We start from the raw sequence: 25,448 nt of genomic DNA on the forward strand, positions 1-25,448 counted from the left end.
AGCCAATCTTCACAAAATGAAATAATTTTTAAAAACTGTGAAACCATAAAGTTGTAAAAGAGGGGCCTTAAATGTTAATCCTGCAGTTTATTCAGTATAACAATTTTCTCAACAAAATTAGAAAATGAGCCCTTTATCAATCCACTGCTGAAGCAGAGAAAATATTCTCCCAGGAATTGTCTTCAATCACACCACTGGGAGAAATTCCTTTCCTTTCTCAATCTACTCCTCTTATTTGAAATGAAAAATGAGATGAGGTTGGAATTAAAATCTCAGATAAAACTATATAGTGAATCATTTTTTTTAAAAAAAATGACAATATGTTATCTGCCATGTAAGAGGGAAAGTTTTACATGCAATGAAACTTCCAAATGGAACATTTGAGAGTGTTGAATTAGGCTTTTTAATTAAAGAGAGAAATACCCTGAGCTTTGCTATGGCCCAGTGAACTTCAAATTTCTTTAAAGACTGTCAGGAGTGGGCTCAGCATAAAATAATCAAGTTTTTTTAAAAAATAATTTGTTTATTTAAATTCGTTTAAAATAATTTGTTTATTTAAAATTTCTACAGCCTCTAGATCTCAATAGCAATTGCCTCTCTGATTTTGAGCTGAAATAAATACTTTCGGGTGATATCATTATCAGGCTGTTTAAGTTTGAACAGGATTGATTGGTATTGACCTCACAAAAGGACCATCCCACCTAGCCCAAGCTCTCTTTTCATTCAATTAGAATAGAGCTGGAAGGGACCTTGGAGGTCTTCTAGTCCAGCTCCCTGTTCAACCTGGAGGACCTATACTATTTCAGACAAGTGTTTGCTCAGCCTCTTCTTAAAAACCTCCAGTGCTGAAGTACCCACAATTTCTGAAGGCAAGATGTTCCACTAATTGTTCTCACTGTTAGGAAGTTTCTCCTTAATTGCGGGTTGCTTCTCTCCTTGATTAGTTTCCCTCCATTGTTTCTTGTACTGCCTTCTGGTGCTTTTTAAAATAAGTTGACCTCCTCTTCTTTGTGGCAACCCCTCAAATACTGGAATACTGCTTCACTTCTCAGATAATACTTATCTTCACTTCTAAGGACTGAAAGCCATCTTTAACTTAGCTTCCCAAGTGACATTTTTCTTGTCTATTATTATATTTGAGACAGTAAGTTATAGCATAGTGGTGACAGGATCGTAAATTGAATGAAATGTTCAACAGACTTTCAAAATACTTACTCATTTTTTGGAAAATTAATACGGTAAACATTGAGATCCTTTAAATTCTGACAGTGTTGTATACAATAGCTGAAGTTCATCAATTCCATTTCAGACTTGCAGGAAACAAATATTTCAGTGATATCACATACTGCGTTTTTCATAAAATTATCATCTTGTGTCTCATATAAATAACTAAACATTTCTGTTTGAAATCCATATCCCTCTTTTTTAAGTTTAGTTTTCACCCAGTCTAACATGGATTCTTTATACTTAGGAAAAAGTTTCCATCCAAAAATTTTTTTCAACTGTCTCATTTTTTCCCCTTCATTTAAAAAACCAAAGAGGAAGCGAAATACTACTGCAAAATCAGTCCTAAAAGATGTATGTGTTTTTAATAATGTCTGCAAATTTTTATTCAGATTTTGAGAATGGTGCTCATCTCCTTCGTCTAAGACATAAAACAAAGCAGCAAAAAACTCCTGGAAGCTTAAATGAATAAAGCTGTAAGTTTGAATACAATCCATGCCCTCTTTGAAGATGCTCTGATTCAGAAAAAGGGGGAGGGAGTTTCCCTGATCTAAAATGTGCTTCTTGACTTCTTCCTCCATAAAAAGTATTTGCTGTTTCCTGATTCCTTCTTCAGCCAAAGAGCATAAGCCTTTCACATTGGTTTGGACATCCTGTTTGGATTCTTTATGGTGATACTTTAACAAACTGGAGAGATACAGCATATAGATTGCAGTGAGGGTGTATGGTGTCTTCTGAAGATCTTTGCCTCTCTCCATCTCCTGTTTCATCACTGTGCAGATGATCCAGTTCATAAGGGGAATGACACACATGGTGAAAAGCGTATCATTTTGTTTAACAAATCTGAGAGCTTGAGTTGCTTGTTCTTTATTTTCAAAAAAATTGTAAAAATATTCTTCTCTTTCCTTTGTAGAAAATCCCAGTATCTCAAAATAACCTGGGTGCTCTAAATATTGATGGAGTTTCTTCAAAGCAGTTGGTCTTGTTGTGATTATGAGAGAGGATTTAGGAAGAAGCTTTTTTTGAAATAAGCTGTTCAAAAGAATTCTCACTGGTTCCTTCTTCCAGGGATCAATGCAAAAGTAGTTTTCAGGCTGATCAAAGGAATACTTTAATTCATCAAACCCATCAATTATGAATAGAAGCTTTTCTTCATTCTTCAGTATATTTTGAATGACATTTTTCGATGTGTGACCCTTGAACCATCCTTCTGAAATTATATCTGCAATGTTACTCTTCTCTGCCTCTGCATGGAGATTCATCTTTCTACAGCATATATAGAAAACATAATCAAATTTGTCCTGGTAAAGTTGTTGAGAAGCCCAATCAAGCATTATTTTTTTGGCCATTATGGTTTTTCCAATTCCTGCAGCTCCCTGTAGCACAATAACTTGTGGAATTAATCCATGTTTATCACGGTTAAATAATGCTTCAATGCTGGTGGAAGACTCGACTCTTTTGCTGATGATTTCACGATGTTTCCATCCCATAGCAAGAATTTCATGTTCTCTCTCCTCTTTAGATGGGTGATAATCTATGATTATTAGTTTTGAGTATCTCTGATTCAAGAATACATATTCACCAGGAACAGCATTAGGATCTTTCATTGTTTTGAATTTTCCTTTAATGTAGTTTCTGTATTCTAAAGAAAGAATGAATAAAATTAGAAGTGTGAAAAATAAGGCTTGCACAAGACACTTAAGTGTTTTGTCTGTGTATTTTCTCCTTGAAGACATCCCCATCCACCCTCTGGGTGTTGAAGGAAGTTGTAGGATACTTTGTTAGTTGGTTTTGTCAGAATTGATATGAATAGGGAAACACTTGTTAATCAGTACATTAAATATTTATCATTTTATAACTCTTTTTATTCCACACATTATTTCTCAAAATAATGTGTTAAATACTAGCAGATTATATAAGGTTCTTTCTTTGGATTTTGATAGATAGATAGATATTTTTAAATATTACCACCCTTGGATATAATAAATATTTTCAGAATGTGTGTAATTCCCAGCATACTTCATATTTAGGGTGGACTGTTTTTTATCCACAAAGAGAAAACACACACACAAGATGATGGATTTTCCACAATACAATATGTTCCTCAGTAAATTTCTATAGGGTTTGTCAATTCAAACTGTCTATTTCTACATATCCTTTTCAACATATCTTTAAAAAGATGCAGTTCTTATTAAAATATGAGGTTTCGATTTCCCAAATTCTGAATTATATAACTATGCATATGTACTGATGATACCAAATTTGTAACAATTTCATTCAACATAAATTCTCTCTCCTAAGTCCTCTCTCTCTTCTGTATGTGTGTATGTGTGTGTGACATACATACATACATACATACATACATACATACCGTGATTTTCCGAAAATACGACCTGTCCTGAAATGAAAGTCTTCCCACATTTTTTGCTTGGGCAAAAATATAAGCCCACCCCTGAAAATAAGCCCCCTGGACAATCCCCTCCTCTGGCGAGGCACAGCACCCTTCACCGACCTAGCGGTATCCCAAAGGTGCCCAGCCATGGGAATGAGATGGGGGGCAAAGGCACTCGTGTTTCTTGGTGCTTTCGGGGTACCGCTAGGTCGGTCAGCGGCACTGTGCCGAGCTAAAGAGGGGGGGGTGGTGGTGTTGCCGGGCAGCTGCTCTCTTGGGAGCGGGCTCCCAAAGAGCTGGGCACAGCCTCAGGGTTGAATGGCTGTGTTGCGCTGTTGCAGCAGCAACACAGCAAACATGAGGGGCCATGCTTGCAAGCAGCTGCCCAGCAACCCCTCTTTCCAGCCAAGCACAGCACCGCTGACCAATCTAGTGGTACCCAAAAGGCACCAAACAACGGGAGAGCCTGTTTGCTGCCCACCACTTGGTTTTTCTTTTCGGCTTTCAAAGCACGGAGGACGGATGCCGCTCTGGGAGTACGCTCCATGGTTGTGGGCTGCAGAGCATACAGCCATAGAGCATACTCCCAGAGTGGCACCCGTCCTCCGTAGTGGCTTCCAAAGCACATAATGGAAGATAGTTTTGTTTAATGTTTGTTTGCCCATGTTCAAAACAAATAAAAATTGTTTTTTTAAAAAAAGAAATGTATAATGAAGTACTAGAACGAGCCAAGACACCAAAATCCTGGATGGAGGCATTAATAACATTAATTCCTAAAAACAACACTGAACAATGAAAGATCCAAAATTATAGGTCAATCTCACTGCTAAATGCTGATTGTAAATATTTATGACAATAATGGTGGAAAGAATTAAAAATATACTAAATGGAATCATACACCCAGACCAAAATGGATTTCTGCCCAACAGACATATAAAAAAACAATTTACTAACAATAATTGACATATTAGAATATTATGAGATATACTCAGGAAAACAAGCAGCATTGATATTTATTGATGCACAAAAAGCATTCGATAACTTGAATTAGGATTTTCTTATAAATCAATTAGCAGTAATGAACTTTGGAGAGAAATTTATCGGTATGATCAGAGCAATATATTCTAGTCAGAGGGCAAAAATAACGCTAAACGGGGAAGCAATAGAAGGTTTCAGAACAATGAAAGGGGCAAGACAGGGATGCTCTCTAATCCCCCTGTTATTTATTCACTGATTAGAGACATTGATTTACAAATTAGACAAAACCAGGACATAAAGGGATTGAAAATTAGAACACAGGAATACAAAGTGCAGCCCTTTGCAGACGATCTTCCATTTATCACAGAGGAACCCCTAGAAACTGGACAAATATTATTACAAGACATAAACCAATTCGGTAAAGTAGCAGGGCTTAAAATAAATAAAGAAAAAACTAAAATATTAACTACGAATTTAACCAAAAGACAAAATGAAGAACTGGAGGAGAAACTGGGAATTTTGAGAGCCAAGAAAATTAAATATTTGAGAATATGGTTGTTTTTTTACAAAAAAAAGATAACTACAATAAATTGCTACGACAAAGATTTGGATAATTGGACTAAACTACAGATATCACTAATTGGCAGAATTTCAACAATTAAAATGAATGTACTACCCAAACTACTTTATCTCTTTCAAACAATACCGATTAAATTAGAGAATTTTTTTTCTGAACAACTAAATAAAATGGTATCCAAATTTATCTGGTCAGGGAAAAAACCACATATTAAATACAAATTTCTACAAGATAGTAGAAACAAAGGTGGCTTTGGCCTCCCAGACTGGGAGCTTTACTATCAGGAGACAGCCTTAAGCTCAAGGACTGGATTCAACTAAAAAATAAAAGAATTCTTTTTTTTAATGTTTTATTTTCATTTTCATTTTATACAGTCACATATATACTGTGCATGACCGGGGCCATATAACATTGAGCAATAAACACAGCCATCCTTGTCAAAAATACTCCCCAAAATACAAAGCCAATATACCACTTCAACCCTCCATACACCCTTTCTTTCACCCCCCTCCAACTTTCCTTTCTCCCCTCCAACATTCCCCTCTCCTACTTCCCCTCCCCCTCTATCACTCCTCTTTCCCAATACACTCCCTCCCTTCCATCTCACCCTCCCTCCGATCCTCTCTCCCACCCTCTCTACCCCTCTTTCTTCTTTCCCTCTGCTCCTCCCTTCGGTGTATTTCTACTATCTATCAATATATTCAGCTTCTTATTTTTACACTAAAATTAAAAAGGCAACAGTATACAAGTGCAATCATGTTACTTTAAAATCTGGCACATACTATATTTCCCCCCTCCCCCCCTATGACCCCACCTCCCTTCCCCCCCCCCTACTTCCCAGAGCCCGTACACGGTATAGCTTTTTATCAAACACAGTTTAAGATATATTAAAACCAAGGAAATTTTTTTTAAAAAAAGGAAAAGAAAGAAGAAAGAGAAGAAAAAAGTCAGTAAAATCTCTGCGTTGAACTCAGCTTCTTACCATTACACAAACTTTAAGCAGTTTACATTGTTCCTAATCTTAGTTGTTTGATTACCTGCAGGATTTCCCCAGAAGTTATTTGTTGGTTCAACTTTTGCCTGTACTCTTCTCTAACTAGGGGCCTTATCTCTTTATCTAAGTATCTGTCTATATCTAAACCCTTAATTTTGTCCCCTTTGTACCTCCTTCCTCTATAACACAATTTGGATACATTTCAAATTTTTATTTTGGTTTCCTCTTCCAATTCTTTTCGTTTTTGCCCTTGTTTATGTCTTTGTATTTTGTTTATATTCATCAGTACTCCTCTCATATATGCTTTACTTACATCCCCTACAAATTACATGAATATACCCTTATTCATAATCAGAACAAAGTATTCAGATGGCAATTTTTTACAATCATTAATATACTTTTCATATCAAGATAAACTCTCGTTCGACCTCCAAGACCTTCTTGCCTGCACTACCCTTCCCAATTCCGTCCAGACTGGGTTATGATCCAAGAGGACCCTCACCGCAATCTTTGTCTTCTTCATCCTAGAAGGTAAATCATTAGTGATTTGTATAAGATCAATCCTTAAAAGGGATTGATGTCCATCAGAAAAAAAGGGTGAAGTCATATGCCTCTGCGTTTCTTTCTCACAAAACATTTCTCAATTCGAAGTTGTCCATCAAGTCTTTTTCCCTTCTAGAATTAGGTCTAATGCGATATATCTTCCAAAGGGATCTGCTTCAATTAACTCAGCCTTAATGTCTTTTCTTAAGTATACAACTATGCCATTTTTCTTTTTCGTAGCAGAGGTCACAAAATATTGACCAAGTTCGGGGTTGAACAGATATTTTTGATCAGTTAATTTGATATGAATTTCTTGCAGACAAATTATATCGTTCTTGAACTGTTTGAGATAGTGAAATATTTTCTTTCTCTTCTGTAAAGAGTTCAGACATAACTCCTTGATCAATGGCCGATGATTATTGAGGTTGTTGCAATATGCCTTGTTTTCCCATTCGTCTGGTAGTCATACGGCTAGATCTTTGTTCTCTGGTCCCTTGCCCTTCCGGAAGGAGGAAATGGTGCTTTTTGTCTGGGAGTTGTGTGATTTGCTGTTTATCTTGTCCTTCTCGTAGTCTTTCTCCAGATCCAGATAATTCAGGGTATCCCACCTTCAGTGTCTTGTGATAAAAATCTCGGGCTTCCCATACAGAGTTGAGACGATATTTTTGCTTATCAAATGTAATTATGATACCAAATGGCACATCCCATCTATACTGTATCTGACGGTTTCTGAGTTCTTCCACTAGAAAAGCATAATCTCTCCTGGCTCTTAGCATTTGGGGTGGTATTTCTTTCAAGACAATCAAGTCCTGTCCGCCAATTTGTAGCCTGGTATTATAAGACTCTTGTAGTATCATGTTTCTAAACTCTCTTGTAGTAAAATATATAATTACATCTTGGGGGAGTTGCCTCTGTTTCGCCACCCAAGAGTTAGTGCGGTAATTTTTTTCGATCTGCCAGTCAAAGTTGGTCCCCGGTCTTCCCACCAGACGGTTAAAAGCCTCTGAGAAAATCTGCTTTAAGTTCTCCTGTTCGTTTTCACGCAGCCCCCTGACTCTTAATGCAAGCTCCATCTGTTTGTAGTGTATCATAGCAATTTGTTTTTCTGCGTTTTCAACTTTTTGTTGCACCACTTCAATTTTGGATGTCAAGTTAGTGTTGGCTTCATCAAGAACCTCTAGCTTATCTTCCATTCCAGAAACATATTCTGTCAATACAGTTACAAGTCCCACCATATCGTCCTTTGTTTTGGCAATCCTAGTATCAAGCTTATCATATAAGTCTGCATTAAATTTCTTTATCTCCTCTCTGAATTCTCTGAGAGTTTCTAGATTCTGCTCTCTAAATTCTCTAAGAGTCTCAAAAAAAAGTTCTTTCGTTAGCAAATCTCCAGTAGGGGGCGTAGAGGGTGGAAGCTGCAACTTTGTGCCAAGTGCGTGAGGTGTATTCCTAAAAATAGGTCTCCCCGACTTTAATTTTGATGCCATTATATCTTTTCTTCAAACAATTATTCAACAATTATTCAAACTCTGCTGGCCCGTTGTGTAGCTTGCGAGAGAAGAAAGTATTAAGTCCCCCCTTTATTTGTTCATAGAAGTTTTTCAAAAGGTTTCAGAAAAGAGCATTGTAACAAAGCAGGTTTCAAAAGATTAGGATTGTAATGAAACAGTTCATATTCATCTCTGTTTAGAATGTCTCTATATTAACAAGGAGACTTTTACAGCTTTTAAAAGTTGATAAGAAAAAAAATCTTGGAAGCTCTTCAGAGAAACGAAACTAATTAGTCAGAGAATGCTATCTGGCTGTTCCTTTGATCTTTTTCTCTGTCGGACAGTTAAGAGTGTGGCACCCACCATTTTAGGAGCTTATTTTTTTTAGAAACCCGATGCACAAAGAAAGCTCTTTCTTTTCTTTTCTTTTTTAAAAAAAGGGCAGATAAGGTTCTCGGGTATGGACTCTGCTTGTATTAATCTCAAATAGATATATCAAAAATTGTCCTAAGCGGGGGTTCCTTACTTTGCTCCGTAGTGGTTACGGCAGAAGTTCCTGGCACGGAGATGTGACTCAGCCTTCGGTAGGCCCCCCTTCCGTTCGCACCAAAAAAAAAAAGCTGCAAACTTCAAAGAAAAGCTCTTGCCAGCTGGATCTCTCTCTCATTCTTCTTTGCCTGAAGAATGAGTTTATCTACCAGGTATTTAGGCAGCTAACGCGGCCAGGAACCCGGGGGCAGCTCGTTAAGCTGCCGCCATCAGCAAGGTCCCGCGCCGGAAGTCCCAAAATAAAATAAAAGAATTCTTATGCTCAAAGGCCATGATCTCCAACTAGGCTGGCATGGCTTCCTCTGGGAGGGAAAGAATAAATCTTATTCATACTTCTAGAGACACATAGTAAGGGATGCCCTGTTTAAGGTCTGGGGAAAAAAAACATTACATGAAAAATCCTTATCTGGTTATCAATGATGGAGGCAATGACATATCCAAATACTATAGATCTCAGCAAAATGGTAAGCAATGAAAAACTCATAGATGAAAAAGGAGAACTAAAATCAGTACACGGTCTGAAAATATAAGGAATAAATATGGAATGGTGGCCCTATTTACAAATTTAAGCAAGTTTTTTAAAAGATTGGGAACAATACAGAATACATGAGAAACAAATGGAATTAGATAAAATATTATTAGGAACAGGAGGAAAAATGATTACTAGAATATATAATTTTCTTTTAAGATATAAAATGGAGGAAGAGACGGTAAAAGAGACATTGATTAGCTGGGGAAGAAATTTTGGCCATAATATAGAATTAGAAAAATAGGATAAATTATGGGAAAGAAATTATAAATTTACAATGGCAGTAGCTTACAAAGAAAACCTTCCGTAAAATGTTTAATAGATGGCATTTGCCTCAAGCGAGATTGGCCAAAATGTACCCAAATTTATCCCCCAAATGTTGGAGATGTAGCCACAAGTCTGGAACATTTTAACATATGTGGTGGACGTGCCACCTCACAAGGAAATACTGGTGCAAAATTCAAAAATGATTGGAAGAAATTACAGAGCGAAAAAGAGAACTGAAACCAGAAGCATTCTTATTAGAACTATTAGACCAAAAAACGGATAAGCAATCTCAATACATAATCATACACATACTCACTGCAGCCAGGATTCGCAAAAAACTGGGGGGGGGGGAATCAATATACCCGCAGATGAAACAATAATTAGAAAAGTACTCAAATGTGCAGAGATGGACAAAATGACAATAGAACTAAAAGAAAGAGAAGAATCGGATTTCTATAAAATATGGAATAAAATTTATAAGTGGCTAGAAAACAGAAGCCAAAAACAGACAATAGAGAATGTAAATATATGGTGATATAAATAATCAATATTATTATAAGTGTTAGCACTACTGTTGCTATATTATAGGACAAGGTAAAAGCAATAGGAAGGCAATGCAGAATGGAGAATTATAAAGGCTAAATAGGAAAGCTGATACAGAAAGCTGTATAATTACTTTATATTGTTATATATTTTTATATTGTGTTTTGTTTTTTCTTGTGGTGTTTTTCTTTCTGTTTTTAAAGATTAAAACATTCAATAAAATTATTTTTTTTAAAGACAAGAGGTTGGACGAACTTCTCCCCCATCAGCCTACAGACTGTGCCATCAACTTTCTCCCAGAGGCTCAGTTGTTGAAACCAAAGCTCTACACAATGACTCCCAGGGAATTAGATGAGCTCCCTGCATTCATTCACAAAAACCTAGCTCAGCGTTTCATCCAACCAGTCAGACACAGAGTGGATGCTCCAGTCCTATTTAGGGAAAAAGGACTGATCTTTGTGCCTCTGTGTTTTATTACAGGGCTGAACATGGTCTGTGTGGAAAATATGCACCCCCCCTTTCCCTCATGAAGGATATGTTGACCCATTTGGCAAAGGGGAATTTTTTTTTACAAAGTTGGACTTGTGGGAGTCTTACTACCACATTAGAATCAGAGGAAGAGATGAGTGGAAAATTGCTTTCAACTGCCCACTGAGCTGTTTCCAGTTTAGGGTGCTCCCCTTTGGACTACAAGGGGTGTCCACAGTATTCATGCATCTGGTAAATGAAGTCCTGCATGAGCACCTGCATGAAGAGGTGTTGGGTTATCTAGATGACATTTTAATTTACACAGAAATGAAAGCTGAGCATGTGAAACTAGTCAGAGCTGTCCTCCAGAAACTTTGTGCTGCTAAGTTGCATGCCAAACTATCCAAATGTGAGTTTCATCATTCCTTCTTTTGTGTAAATTGCCCTCCCCATTACAAACTTACTGAAGACAAAGGGGGGGGGGACCTAAACCCAGCCAACCACTGAAATAGACTATGGAGTGCCAGATGGCGTTTGAAAAACTCAAACAGCTTTTCTCTTCCAAACCAAACCTGAAGCACCTGGATCCTGACAAGCCATTTATCATCCAGGCAGGGACCAGTGATGTAGCGGTAGGAGCCGTTCTGATGCAAGAAAATGAGCAGGGACAGTTACAGCCCTGTGCCTACACATGCAAGAAGCTGACTGAAACTGAACAGTGCTGGCCCATATGGGAGGAGGAAGCCTATACAGTTCTCTGCGCACTGCTTTTTGGAGGCATTTTTTTGGAGGGGAGTAAAATTCCTTTCCAGGTATGGACTGATCACAAAAACCTGGAAGCCTTAAAGACCTCTTGAAAGCTCTCCTCTGAACAGGTGCAATGGGCCCAGTACTTTCAGAGATTCAATTTTATCCTATGCTATTTGCCAGAAGGAAAGAACTTCCTTGCTAATGCTTTGTCAAGAATGCCTCAGTACAATAGCTCTAAGATGGAAGTAGTCAAACCTTGCACCAGCTGGCTGACCAAATAACAATGAGAACACAGGGAAAAGGAAAACCTCCTGTGGATGGACCACAGCAGCTGCTTTTAAGGCCACTCTAAAGGATGACACAAAAAAGTTTGTCCCATTCAGGATGGACTAGCTTGGGTAGGGGTCAAGTCTTATGTGCTTGCCAGTCAGAAACAAGTGTGCCATGATGCCAAACAGGTGGGACATATTGGTTTGTTAAACCTCTACACTTCATAAAAAGACAATTTTGGTGGATTTCCCTCCAAAAAGACATTGAAAGTTATTTTCTCTCACTCTCTCACCCTACCTCATGGTGGCAGCACCAGCCATGCTCTCCACGGAGGCTTGCAGCTGATTTGAGGCACACACACCGATCCCTTTGGGCACCTGCCTCCCTCTACCTCCTGCCACAGTTGGCCTTTGGGTGGTCACTGCCTCCTGTGTGCATGGAGGGGAGCAGGGTGCCTGTGATGAAAAAAAAAAGACCTCCCTGAAAATAAACTCAAGTTTTGGGGCCCAAAAGAAAATAAGACCAGTTCTTATTTTCAGGGAAACACAGTAGCTGATGCAGTCTAACAGCATCTAGTTGAAAATAATCTTTTCTACCTGAGCAGAAAGGAAATCACCCCAATAGCAGAGGAACAAAAGATCAACTTCTAATTGACAAAATGATTTTGGAAAACTGGAAGAAAAGGGAGACCAATCTGAACATAGTATGGATTGAGTACAAAAAGTACTTCAACTCTCTGCCACATGACTGGATAATCAAGTGCTTAGAAATAACAGGAGGCAGTAGAAACACCAGAAGTTTAGTGCAAAGACCGATGGCACAATAGAAGACACAGTTGCAGGTCAATAGTGAGAGACTGGGATACGTTAATATCAAGAGAGGAATATTTCAAGGAGATTCACTGTCACTACTACTATTTGTCATTGCAGTGTTTCCTCTCTCAACAATACTGAATAACTCAGGCCATGGCTAACAAACATCTACTCTCCCACCTCCTTTACATGGATGATCTGAAGCTGCGTGGAAGAACTCAGTTTAAAAGAGCCAAGGTGGCGCAGTGGTTAAATGCAGCACTGCAGGCTACTGCTAGATCAGCAGGTCAGCGGTTCAAATCTCACCGGCTCAGGGTTGACTCAGCCTTCCATCCTTCCAAGGTGGGTAAAATGAGGACCCAGATTGTTGGGGGCAATATGCTGACTCTCTGTAAACCGCTTAGAGAGGCCTGAAAGGCCTATGAAGCGGTATATAAGTCTACTGCTATTGCTATAAAATAGAATCGCTGCTCAACACTGTCCATATATACAGCCAAGAAATTGCAATGGAATTTGGATTGGACAAATGTGACGATTCACTATCAAACAAGGAAAAATAGTGAAAATTGAAGGAATCAAGATGCCCCATGAAGAGTCTGGATGAAGATGATTACTACAAATACCTGAGTATCCTTCAAAGTGACAACATCAAGCACATTGAAGTCAAGAAAAGGATTAGAGAAAGTGTGAAGAAGATCTCAAAATTCAAATTCAATGATGGAAATACCATCAAGTCAATCGGCATCTGGACAATTCCAGTCATTAGATAAACATCTGGAATAGTGAACTGGACTCAAGCAGAACTGAAAGCAATGAATAGGGAGATCAGGAAAATAATGACAATGAATCATCCTCATAGCAACATTGACAGACTCTACCTACCAAGACAAATAGATGGGAGTGGACTGTTGCAAATACATCAGATGGTTGAAGAAGATAAAATGGCTTTGGAAGAATATGCGAAGGACAATGAAGAAGATGCACTGAAGTTAGTATGCCAAGAAGGCTGACTACTGGAAAGACCAAAGTGGCCTACAAGAAAGACCAAAACAGAATACAGATCAGAATTGAAGCATGGGAAGACAAACCACTATAAGGCCATTACATTAAAAAAAAATAGCAGGGAAAGCAGATAATAACAAAACCTGACTTTTGCTAATTGCTAAGATCAGGAAAGTTGAAGAAAGAGATTAATTCTGACTGCACAAGCCTTAACAACAAATGGATAAAAAGTCAGAATTAAGAGGACAGGAACAGACAGTAAGTGCTGCCTATGCAAAGAAGCTGACGAAAGAAGTGGACCATCTGATAAACTGCTGCAAGAAGATTGCCCAGACTGACTACGAGCAGTAGCATGACAAAGTAGCAACAAGGGTGAATTGGAAGATCTGCAGGAAATATCATTTGCCTGCAAGCAAGAACTGGCGAGACTATAAAACAGATAAAATCATAGAAAATGAAGAAGTTAAATTGCTCTGGGATTTTAGAATTTAAATAGAGAGGCACCTGCCATATAAGAATGGGAGAAGATATCAAAATACAAAGACCTACAAATAGAAATAGAATGACTATGGTAAAGGCAAGCAAGGGTAATACCAATAGTAATAGATGTCTTAGATGCAATCCCAAAACAACTGGAGCACCACTTGGACACCATTGGCATTGACAAAGTGCCGTCAGTCAATTGCAAAAGACAGCTTTACTGGGAGCAACTTCCATCCTGTGACAATATCTATAACACCATCAAATATCCACATCTACCTATCCCAAGTTCTTGGTAAGATTTCGATAAGTAGACAAAAACGCCAAACCCAGTCTGAAAATCTGGCTGACAATGCAATGAATCCAGGGGTGTGTTTCAATTTTTTTTTACTACCGGTTCAGTGTGCACGGCTAGGTGGGGGAGGGGAAAGCCTGTGACTGAGTGGGCGGAGCCAACTTGACATCACTCATGCACATGCCGACTCAGTCACATGCCCCCCACTTACTGATGCCCATCTAACCGGGCAAAAATTTCTGTTTTGCCGGTTGGCAGCCTGGCAAAGAAGTCTCACTTTCATAGGGTTACCAGACGTACCGATTTCAGCGTGACAAGCACGCTTTATAACAATTTTTCCCACGTCCCTCTGCCTTTAAAAAAAGTCCCGATTTTCTGGCTTCATGTTGAAAGCCCAGTGGATTTCCTTAAGAAATCCTAACCGGAGCAAGACAAGAGACATCCTGTCTAATCCCTCTCTCTGTGTGTCTCAGTACTTTCATTGAAGATATTAAAACGTTAAAGCAAGAAAAACGGACCTCCCCCCCCCTCTCGCACAGGTCGCGTTTACTTCATTTTATAAGAAAAAAATGATCTAGTACCATAGAGCTGCAGGAAATGGCTAGAGAGGTGCCATTGTTACTTTCTGGATTTTCTGGAAGGGAGGGGCACGGAGGTTGGAGGACTCCAAAATGGTGGGAAAGTTTGAATTTGCTCAGTTCTTTGTATTAACATCTATATCGTTTTGGATTGACTTGGAGTTTCTGCCTGCTGGTAAGTGTGCTGGGTTTTTTTCTTTTATTTTTTAATGCATTTTAAAATAATGTAGGTTTTTTAAAATGTGCAGCTGCTGTTTTTTTATTCAAAATAATATGTGTAACACTATGATGTGCCATGGAAAAATCATTAAAAAAAAAACCTGAAAGAACAAAAGGGTTTTTTTAGGGTGTTTTCCTGATCAAAACTATAATTGTTTCTGCATGACACCCTTAATCACAAATAGCCAACTACACTTCATTCCAAATAGTTTTATTTCCTTTATTGTATGTGAGTACTTAAGTCCAAAAACTGAGTTAATTGGATAAACTCAGCTCCACAATTTACTAAATATACAATTACAGGAATTTCATGTATAGTATGCTGTCTCTTAGGGTTTATTGAACATAGGAGAATAATATGAGAGGGATGTTATGTAAAATAAGCTCTTTTAATGAATTCAAAATCAACGCAGCAGACAAGACATGGGAGTGAACATAATACACACTTTAACAATATTTTTTTTTCCTTTTAGCCATCAAATACTGCAGCAAGTGTGTCAGTAATAACGTGACCCATCAAAACCGCGGAGGACAAAATCGCGATCGCCGAAAGCGCGCATGTGACGTCATCACAGCGCGACGAAAAAAATTAAAAATTGAAATAAAATTAAAATTAAAGCAAGCCGATTCACATAAAGGTAAGGGTTAGGGTTAGGGTTAGGGTTAGGGTTAGGGTTAGGGTTAGGGTTAGGGTTAGGGTTAGGGTTAGGGTTAGGGTTAGGGTTAGGGTTAGGGTTAGGGTTAGGGTTAGGTTAAGGGTTAGGGTTAGGGTTAGAGCGTTAGCGTTACGTTTAGCGTTAGGTTAAGGGTTAGCATTAGATTTAGCGTTACGTTAACGGTTAGGTTAAGGGTTAGGTTTAGGGTTAGGTTTAGGGTTAGGTTTGGGGGGGTTAGGGTAAGGTTTTCGCTTTATTTTTACATTTTTCAATCACAGCGCGATGTTTTCGTCGTGCTGTGATGACGTCAAATGCGCGCTTTCGTCGAGCACGATTTTGTACTCTGCGGTTTTGTGGTGGAACCAGTAATAATAGCAAGACAGGCATAGGATTTTGCAGCCAGGTTAATTTTACTTTTTATGGTTTTGATGTTGTATTTAATTTTATCTGTATTAGAAACTTATGAAGGCTGTGCAACATTTTGAGGTGATATAGAGTATGTAAAGGCATGAATACAGTAGAACCTCTGGTCACAACCATAATTCGCTCCATAACATTGGTCGCAAACTGATTTGGTCATGAATCAAACCTAATTTTGGAAATTTGGTGCTTACAAAAAAAATGGTGCAGAAAAGGAAATCAGCAGCGGGGGGGAGGGGGGAGAATGTGAATATTTTGGTCAGAAGCGTTCGTGACCAGAGGTTCTATTGTATAACATCTTCACTTAAGATTCACTTAAGAACTGTGGCAAGAAATGTGGTATAGTGACCAAAGTTACAATGGCATTGAAAAAAGTGACTGATGACCATTTTTCACACTTAGCGACCATTTTCACACTTAGCGACCATTGCAGCATCTTCATGGTCATGTGATCAAAATTCGGATGTTTGGCAACAGTTACAATTTATATTTGTATATTGTAGTTATGTTGAAATTAAAAAAAAATTACAATACTATTTTTGGGTTGTATGAAAATTTTTGTTGCTCCGTATAAAATTTTTAATTACCCCCCCCCCCAGTCAAAGGTGACCCTCTTTACCAATCTGAAAATCTGGTCACCTTACACTTTCACCACCGCCGCAGCTGCTTCTACCTCAGCACTGAACAGTCCATGACTTCCCCCTACAAACTGATGACGTAGGAGGGCAGGAAATTGTGTACTAACAGAAATTATCCATGGACAATTATAATATAATACTAGAAACCTCTACATTGTTGGGTAATCATTTTAGATACAGTATTTCCTTATCTAAGTAGAAAAAGAGAATGACAAGGGAGAGCAAAACTTCCTGCCGGCTTCCCCACTGAGTTTCCTTTTGGGAAGCTGGCAGGAAGTATTGGAATCCTCGCTCCATTCCTCTCGTCCTCCCTTTCTTTTTCATGGTCAACACCACAAAACATCCTGGAGTTTTCCCCACTCACAATACTTTGCATAGACGGGGAAGGAGAGGAAAGGAAATGCTCGTGCTGAATTAGTTTTAAACATAATTCAATGACCCTTTGAATGTGTCCTGCCTTACCTGATAAATCTGGAAGTTGGTGAGCATCAACATCTGCAACAAAAGATGGATTAGAATTAGTGAAATGGGTAAGTCATAGGCTACTTTTTTTAAAAAAATAAGTAAATGCATGCGTTTATATCTTCTATGAATGTCTAGCAATATTACTTAGACCTAAATACTGCTTCACAGTGCTTTATAGCCCTCTTAAAGTGGTTTACAGAGTCAGCATATTGTCCCCAGTGGTGGGATTAAGCCAGTTCACACCAATTCGGGAGAACCGGTTGTTAACTTTCTGAGCAGTTTACTGAACTGGTTGTTGGAAGAAATCATTAAGGCAGAGAACTGGTTGTTAAATTATTTGAATCCCACCACTGATTGCCCCCAACAATCTGGGTCCTCATTTTACTGACCTCAGAAGGATAAAAAGCTGAGTCAACCTTGAGTCAGTGAGAATCAAACTGCTGAACTGCAGGTAGCCTGCAGAACTGCATTCTAACCACTGTGCCACTATGGGTCTTAACATTATATACAGTATAAATGGTCTACATTTATAATGTATATTTTATTTCTTATAATTTCCATGCCTTTCTATACATTTATTTTCCGCCTTCCCCTTTTTCTTTTTCTGATGGACTTGAATGGCCCACAATGGTGAAAATTATAGTAACTGACAGTGCCCTTGCCCTTGTCACTTATAAAGCTCTTCATGGTATTGGACCTGGGTACTTGAGAGACTTGTGTTTTTAAATTATGCATTGTTATGTTTCGTTTTTTTATTTTTTGTCTGTACACCCCTTCCCTGATTTGAATTGTGAGCCGCCCTGAGTCCCCTTCGGGGGAAAAGGGCAGCATATAAATATAATAAAATCAATCAAATCAATCAATCACCTCTCTCCCACCTCTCGGTTGCTTGGAAGAAGAATTGCCGCTCAACTCTTTCCTAAGACACTACTAAGCCAAAGGGGTATTATGTTCAATAGTATCAAAGCCATCCAGAAATCAAGCAGGGCCAGATCAAATATATTACTCATATCCAGGGGCCATCCATAAATGGTGTCAATACCATCTCTGTGCTAGATCTCTACCTGAAATCCAAGTGGAACGAATTAGGTAATTTTTTCTTCTTGCTTTCTTCAAATGATTTGTCACCTCCTTTTGAGCAGGTGGAATCATCCTTCCCATCGAAAACCATTTCCCATCTCTTGGGCTCAACTACATGTGGTCCCCTGAGAGGCCTTAATTAACCCTGGATGTAAAAGAGGGCAGGATTCAAGCCCCCAAGGATCCCAGCCACTTCCTCAAGGCCAACTGGGGCAAAAGCCAGGACAAATTGCCTTGTCCCATGGGCAGTGACTGACTGACAATGTGATAGAATTTGCTGAAGAATCCACATGCAGCTGAAAGCTGAATGAATTTATTTATTAATTTTATTTATTTATTTATTTGTCTTGTATGCCGCCCACTCCCGGAGGACTCTGGGCGGCTCACAAAAGATAAGGGAAAGGGGGGAATGAGACAAAGACAACATATTAAAAACAAAACCATCATTCACAATTTCTGTGGAAGTAGATGCTTCTCAGCTCCCCCCAGCTTGCTGGAACAGCCAGGACTTGGTGGCTTTGCGGAAGGCTGGGAGGGTAGTAAGGATCTGGATCTCAACAGGGAGCTCGTTCCAGAGGGCCGGAGCTGCAACAGAGAAGGCCCTCCCCTGGGGAGTTGCCAGCTGACATTGGCTGGCAGATGAAGCAGAAAAGTATCACATTATAGACTTTGAAGTGAGATTATCAATAAGAAAATATTAGGAATTTGCTTATTTTTATACAGCAAAGCTTTCCTTTTCACGAAGGAGAAAAATTAGTTTGCCTCAGTTGCCTCCTATTAAAGTAGAGCTGAGCTGTCTTCTGACTCGAGCTCCCCTCAACAAATTCTTCTAGGAAAGCAAGATCTCAAAGTCCAAATTCAATGGAGGAAATATCATCAAGGCAATCAACACCTGGGCGATTCCAGTCATTAGATAAACATCTGGAATAGTGAACTGGACTCAGGCAGAACTTATAGCAGATAATAACAAGACCTTACTTTTGCTAATTGCTAAGATCAGGAAAGTTGAAGAAAGAGACCAAAAGATTAATTCTGACTGCACAAGCCTTAACGACAAATGGATATAGAGCCAGAATTAAGAGGACAGGAACAGACAGTAAGTGATGCCTATGGAAAGAAGCTGACAAAACAGTGAACCATCTGACAAACTGCTACAAGAAGATTGCCCAGACTGACTACGAACAGTAGCATGACAAAGTAGCAACAAGAGTGAATTGGAAGATCTGCAAGAAATATCATTTCCCTGCAAGCAAGAACTGGCGAGACCATAAAACAGATAAAATCATAGAAAATTGTGGGAAGGGAACTTCACCAAGACAGTGTTGCATTAGGTAGACCAGTACAGCCCATAACCAACTGGAAGTCACATAGAAAATGAAGAAGTTAAATTGCTCTGGGATTTCAGAATTTAAATTGAGAGGCACCTGCCATATAACACCCCAGATTGTTGATAGGAAAGACAAAAAAGTCTGGCTAGTGGATGTGACAGTGCCTGGAGACAGAAGAATAGAAGAGAAAGAATGGGAGAAGATAACAAAATACAAAGACTTACAAATAGAAATACAATGACTGTGGCAAAGGCAAGCAAGGGTAGTACCAATAGCAATAGGTGTCTTAGATGCAATCCCAAAACAACTGGAGCACCACTTGGACACCATTAGCATTGACAAAGTGCCATCAGTCAATTGCAAAGACAGCTTTACTGGGGTGATAATTGTTTTATAAGATGTTCTATAGATGGCATTTAGATCCTGAAAAGCTGGCTTCTATGTATTCGAATGTACAGCCTAAATGTTGGAGGTGTGGTTCTCTCGATACTACATATTATCATATATGGTGGACCTGCCAAAAGGTTAAGGCATTCTGGATAAAAATATGGTGGATTATGCAAAATATCTTTCAAAGAAGGATGAAGTTTACTCCTCAGTTATTCTTACGAGATGGCTAAAATATCGGCATATCTTAAAGATCACTCAAATGAGAGATATAAACGAGACTGGAAAAAATGGATTGACTATATACAAAATAAATACAGGACCAAGAAATTCCAGTTAGCCTATGCTTAAGATCAGAAATGATTTAAATTGTTTAAAGTTAGCTCAGCAAGAAGAAGCTAAGATCAATGTAGAGATGTCATTAATTTCTTTATTTCTTTTTTCTCAATAGATTTTAGACTGTGTTTGTTAAAAATCCATACCGTGTACGGATTTTGGGTAGTCGGGGGGGGGGGGAAGGAGGAGGGGGGTTGGGGGGAGGGTGGAGGGAGGGAGGGGTATACATTAGGCTAGACAAGAATTTGGTGGCAAACTAGAACTATTTTGACGCACAAAAAATTGTACTCCAATATCTTACTGATTGAGGAATGATGAAATGTTTGTTTTAAAAGAAATAAAACTTTTGAACCCAACACCATCAAATATCCACATCTACCTATCCCAGGTTCTTGGTAAGATCTCGATAGGTAGACAAAAATACCAAACCCAGTCTGAAAAACCCAGGCTGACAATGCAATGAATCCAGGGGTGGGTTTCAAAACATTGTACTACCGGTTCAGTGGGCATTGTTATGCATTGTTATGTTTCATTTTTTTTTGTCTGTACACCCTCACCTCTCTCCCACCTCTCGGTTGCTTGGAAGAAAACTTGCCACTCAACTCTTTCCCAAGACACTACTAAGCTAAAGGGATATTATGATCAACATTATCAAAGCCATTCAGAAATCAAGCAGGGCCAGATCAAATATATTACTCATATCCAGGGGCCATCCACAAATGCAGTCAACACCATCTCTGTGGTAGGTATCTATCTGAAATGCATGTGGAAAGAATCTAGGTAATTGTTTCTTCCTGTGTTCTTCAAATGATCTGTCACATCCTTTTCAACAGGTGGAATCATCCTTCCCATCAAAACTATTTTCCATCTCTTGGGTTCAACTGCATGTGGTCCCGCATGGATGTAAAAAAAGGCAGGATTGAAGCCCACAGGGGGCCCGCCACTTTCTCAAGGCCAACTGGGGCAAAAGCCAGGACAAATTGCCTTGGGCAATGGGCAGTGACTGACTGACAATGTGATAGAATTTGCTGAAGAATCCACATGCACCAGCAGCTGAAATCTGAATGAAGCAGAAAAGTATCACATTATAGACTTTGAAGTGAGATTATCAATAAGGAAATATCAGGAATTTGCTTATTTTTATACAGCAAAGATTTCCTTTTCAGGAAGGAGAAAAATTAGTTTGCCTCAGTTGCCTCCTATTAAAGTAGAGCTGAGCTGTCTTCTGACTCAAGCTCCCCTCGACAAATTCTTTTAGGAAAGCAAGATCTCACAGTCCAAATTCAATGGAGGAAATACCATCAAGGCAATCAACATCTGGGCAATTTCAGTCATCAGATAAATATCTGGAATAGTGAACTGGACTCAGGCAGAACTTATAGGAGGGAAAACAGATAATAACAGGACCTTACTTTTGCTAATTGCTAAGATCAGGAAAGTTGAAGAAAGAGACCAAAAATTAATTCTGACTGCACAAGCCTTAATGACAAATCGATATAGAGCCAGAATTAAGAGGACAGGAACAGACAGTAAGTCCTGCCTATGGAATGAAGCTGACAAAAAAGTGGACCATCTGATAAACTGCTGCAAGAAGATTGCCCAGACTGACTACGAACAGTAGCATGACAAAGTAGCAACAAGTGTGAATTGGAAGATCTGCAGGAAATATCATTTTCCTGCAAGCAAGAACTGGCGAGACCATAAAACAGATAAAATCATAGAAAATTGTGGGAAGGGAACTTCACCAAGACAGTGTTGCATTAGGTAGACCAGTGCAGCCCATAACCAACTGGAAGTCACTAGAATAACAAAGCCAGCATACATTCTCAAAGAAACCTCCTGAGAATAATTACCAGGATATCAGGACAATTAGGAATAATAAAAAAGACCTAGGAAGGGCAGGAAGTTCTTACCCTTAAGCAAAGGAAAAGGTCAGAGTGGCAACAAAGACTGATTAGCTCAGGGCAAAATGTAAAAATAGGAAATACAGTAGAAGACACGTGGGCTCATCCCTGCCCCATGGGAAGTACTTTAGGGCAGAGGAATAACAAAACGCAAGACAGGATTAGAACCATTAGCAAAGGCACACACAAAAGGTGGTAAAACAATAGTACAAAGAAAACAAAAGGACTTCAAAGAGGAAAATGGTATAAAAAATGTACACTTATTGTATATCGCTGTCAGCTCACCCAGGAATGCTGATCTACACCACCGTAGGTCTCGCCTTCCTGAAACAATAAAGACAACTTGCTTTCAAACGCAACTTGCTTCGATCCAAAATTCATTCACTCAGCCGAGACGTTATCTCAGCTGGGAAATCCGGACCCGTGGAGGAAAACCCCTATCCGTTTAACAATTGGCAACATCATGAAGGGACTTCCACCCAACCCAGCCACCGGATGGGGCTGGGAGATCCAACCCAGCTGGCACGGACCATCTTTGTCCAGGGGAAAATCCACGGACCCTGCCCGGAAGGCATTGGGTAATAAAGGGAGTTTTTGAGCCTTGAACTCAACAGCTGCTTGAAAGCAGGTAAGTACCACTTTAAATTTAAATTAAAAGGAAAATCCCTAGAATTAAGGAGAACAGAAGTATGTGTACGTGTATATGTGTGTGTGTGGGATTCCACCTGGACGATAGCCAGATCTCACCTCTTCGAACGACCTCTAGCCGCCCCCCGCCTATCACTAACTCTAACGAGCCGTGACCGTCAAGATCGGGAAAGCAAGGGGCGTTGCTTGTGAGACTTTCTGTTTAAAGGACCAGAAGCCAAGCGAATGAGGTGAAAGAAAGGGGGTAATAAAAGAAATAAGGGAATCCCGGTGCGTCAGAAACAGCGGAAGCCCGTCTTGTGTGGAAAAAGAGTAGAGGCACCTGGTACTAAGTGCAAGAGGGGCCTAGGGTCCTCAAGGATCACCTTTTTTGATCCTAAAACCCAGGTGATTCCCCAAGAGAAAGGGAGTGAATACTCCATGGGGGAATCGGAGTCCTTTCCAGAATTTTTTTTCTTTCTGAAACTTGCAGTAGGAGGACACCCGGCTAAGCCAAAGTGAGCCTTACATCTTAAAGGGTCATGGGAAGCGTTAGCTCGCGGGTGCCACAAAATGCCCTCGGAAATTTCCCTGAAGCCTGGGATTCTAAGCGCATGCCTATCTTGGCAGGCATGAGTAAAAAGAAGGCAAGGAATCTATGTGAAAAATGGGCTTTTCTAAGAGATGACACTGGGAAACAAATTTGGCCTGACAGCGGTACTTTTGATTTTCAAACCCTGAAAGCACTTAGATCAAGAATAAAACCCAGACGCATACCCTATTGGTACTGCTGGGCTGAGCTAGCCAGAACAAAAAACGTGATAACTCAAAAGGAACCAACCAATACGGAAGATAAGAATGAGGCTAGAATTATGGCCCCACTGATAAGCAAACCCGTACCAGGAAGACAGAGAGGCCAACTTGAATATGTGTTTACACACACCCCTTTCTCTGCTTCAGACCTGGTAATTTGGAAAAAAGATGCACCAACCTTCAGGGCAGATCCCCAAAAGGTGATTCAAACCCTGAAAACAATAGTGGAGAGTCATAACCCTTCATGGGGAGACATGACTCAATTACTGCATGTCTTCCTGACTAAAGATGAACAGCGAAAACTGTTTGAGCAAACTGAACAAATTGCCAAAAGACCAGTTATAGTTGCCCCAGGTCATGTTGCCCCGGCACGGGTCGCCTGGCTGCTGCACCGCCCTGACTGGAACTATAATGATGATAATCACTGGACCACATGTACCAGAGCTAAGGAAAACCTAATGGAAGCCCTAGAGGAAATTGGGAAAAAACCTCTAAATTGGTCAGAATTTCAAAGAATAACACAAACAGACCAAGAGAACCCGGACACCTTCTGGGTCCGGCTTTCTGAGGCAGCCACAATGTATGCCCACCTAGACTTGAGCTGCCAGAAGGACCAGAGGATACGTGCTTCAGTGTTCGTTGACCAATCCTCCCGGGATATTAAGGAACACTTCCATAAAATAGTGTCCAACTGGTCTACCCTAGAAATTTCAGAGTTACGCAGAATTGCAAGCTTCGTATATGACCAGAGGGGAAAACTCAGAGAGGAGGAACCGGAAAGGAAAGAAATAGAAAGGGAAATGGAGAGGGACAGGAAAAGGAGAACAGAGAGACAAGAAGAGTTACATATATTTACTGCCATATATAACAATGCAAGACCAATGCAACACCGGTTTCCTGAAAAAAAGAACCATATGCCGCTGGTGCGACACCTTAGAAAATCCCCCATTTAAGTGCCGACATTGCTTCAGGTGTGGGGAAAAGGGGCATTTCGGTATTAAATGTTATCGGTACTCCCTCCCCAATCAGTATTCAGAACCGACCAGGGATTTTAAGCAAAGAAACAACCTGGTCTGCCATAGCGGACAGAGGAATAGCTATCGCAGGGAGCCACCCACAGCCCCCCTGCCGTGGAACAACCCTTTCCGCCACAATGAACGCTATCAGCCTGAAAACACCAGTTGGGAGAATGAAAGGGAAAGTGATCCACCGGCCCAGTGACTAGAAAAGGAAGACAGCTAGTTCATAGTCACCTTTCAAGGGCTCGCAATTCCCTTAAGGAATGGCCCGGAAGGTGAACCGATGATTTCACTATACATAGGTGGGAAAGAATACGAATGCCTAGTGGATACTGGGACCACAGCCTCATTAATCACAAAACCACCCCACAAGGATTCGGTGAGGCTAGGAGCTCAAGATAACATAATGGGAGTGGGGGGGGGGGATCATCCCAGTAGAATTTACTAAAGAAATAAAAGTTGACTTAGGTCCCTTCTCGTTGAATCATTCCTTCACCATCTGCCCCCAATCCCCGGTCTCCCTTCTTGGCAGAGACATCCTATATAAAATTGGAGCCACCATAAAGTGTGGAAAAGGAGGTCTCACGCTAGACATCCTGGGAAAAAGAACCCTTATGCTGGTCACCCATGAGATGTCACTTCATGCGGATCTGCAAGCCCTGTCATCCTCGCTTTGGGGCTGGGATGCAACAGAGGTAGGACTCCTAAAGGGGCCTCCCCAGTCACGATCCAAGTGAAAAAGGGAAAGCCTCCCTGCATCCCTCAATACAAGATCCAAGCGGAAGCCATCGAACCAATACGCAAACTGATTAAAG

The 25,448-nt window shown here is 39.9% G+C and overlaps 1 protein-coding gene and 1 pseudogene across 1 annotated transcript in view; one reads left to right on the forward strand and one right to left on the reverse strand.

The window, feature by feature from the left end:
- Positions 1–1,211: 1,211 nt before the first annotated feature.
- Positions 1,212–25,448, reverse strand: part of LOC148049546 (NACHT, LRR and PYD domains-containing protein 12-like) — a 132,113-nt gene continuing 107,876 nt past the window's right edge. Inside the window, exons 4-5 of the mRNA XM_087703989.1 lie at positions 17,137–17,169; positions 1,212–2,866 (exon numbers count right to left, since the gene is read on the reverse strand). Coding sequence (XP_087560115.1) covers positions 1,212–2,866; positions 17,137–17,169 — 1,688 coding nt within the window. The remainder of the gene's footprint in view (positions 2,867–17,136; positions 17,170–25,448) is intronic.
- On the forward strand, positions 17,767–19,944 carry LOC148049547 (uncharacterized; annotated as a pseudogene).

This window comes from Thamnophis sirtalis, unplaced genomic scaffold, assembly GCF_051295495.1.
Source record: "Thamnophis sirtalis isolate CommonGarterSnake01/CBP01778 unplaced genomic scaffold, rThaSir2_p1.2 scaffold_1, whole genome shotgun sequence".
Classification (NCBI taxonomy): domain Eukaryota; kingdom Metazoa; phylum Chordata; class Lepidosauria; order Squamata; family Natricidae; genus Thamnophis; species Thamnophis sirtalis.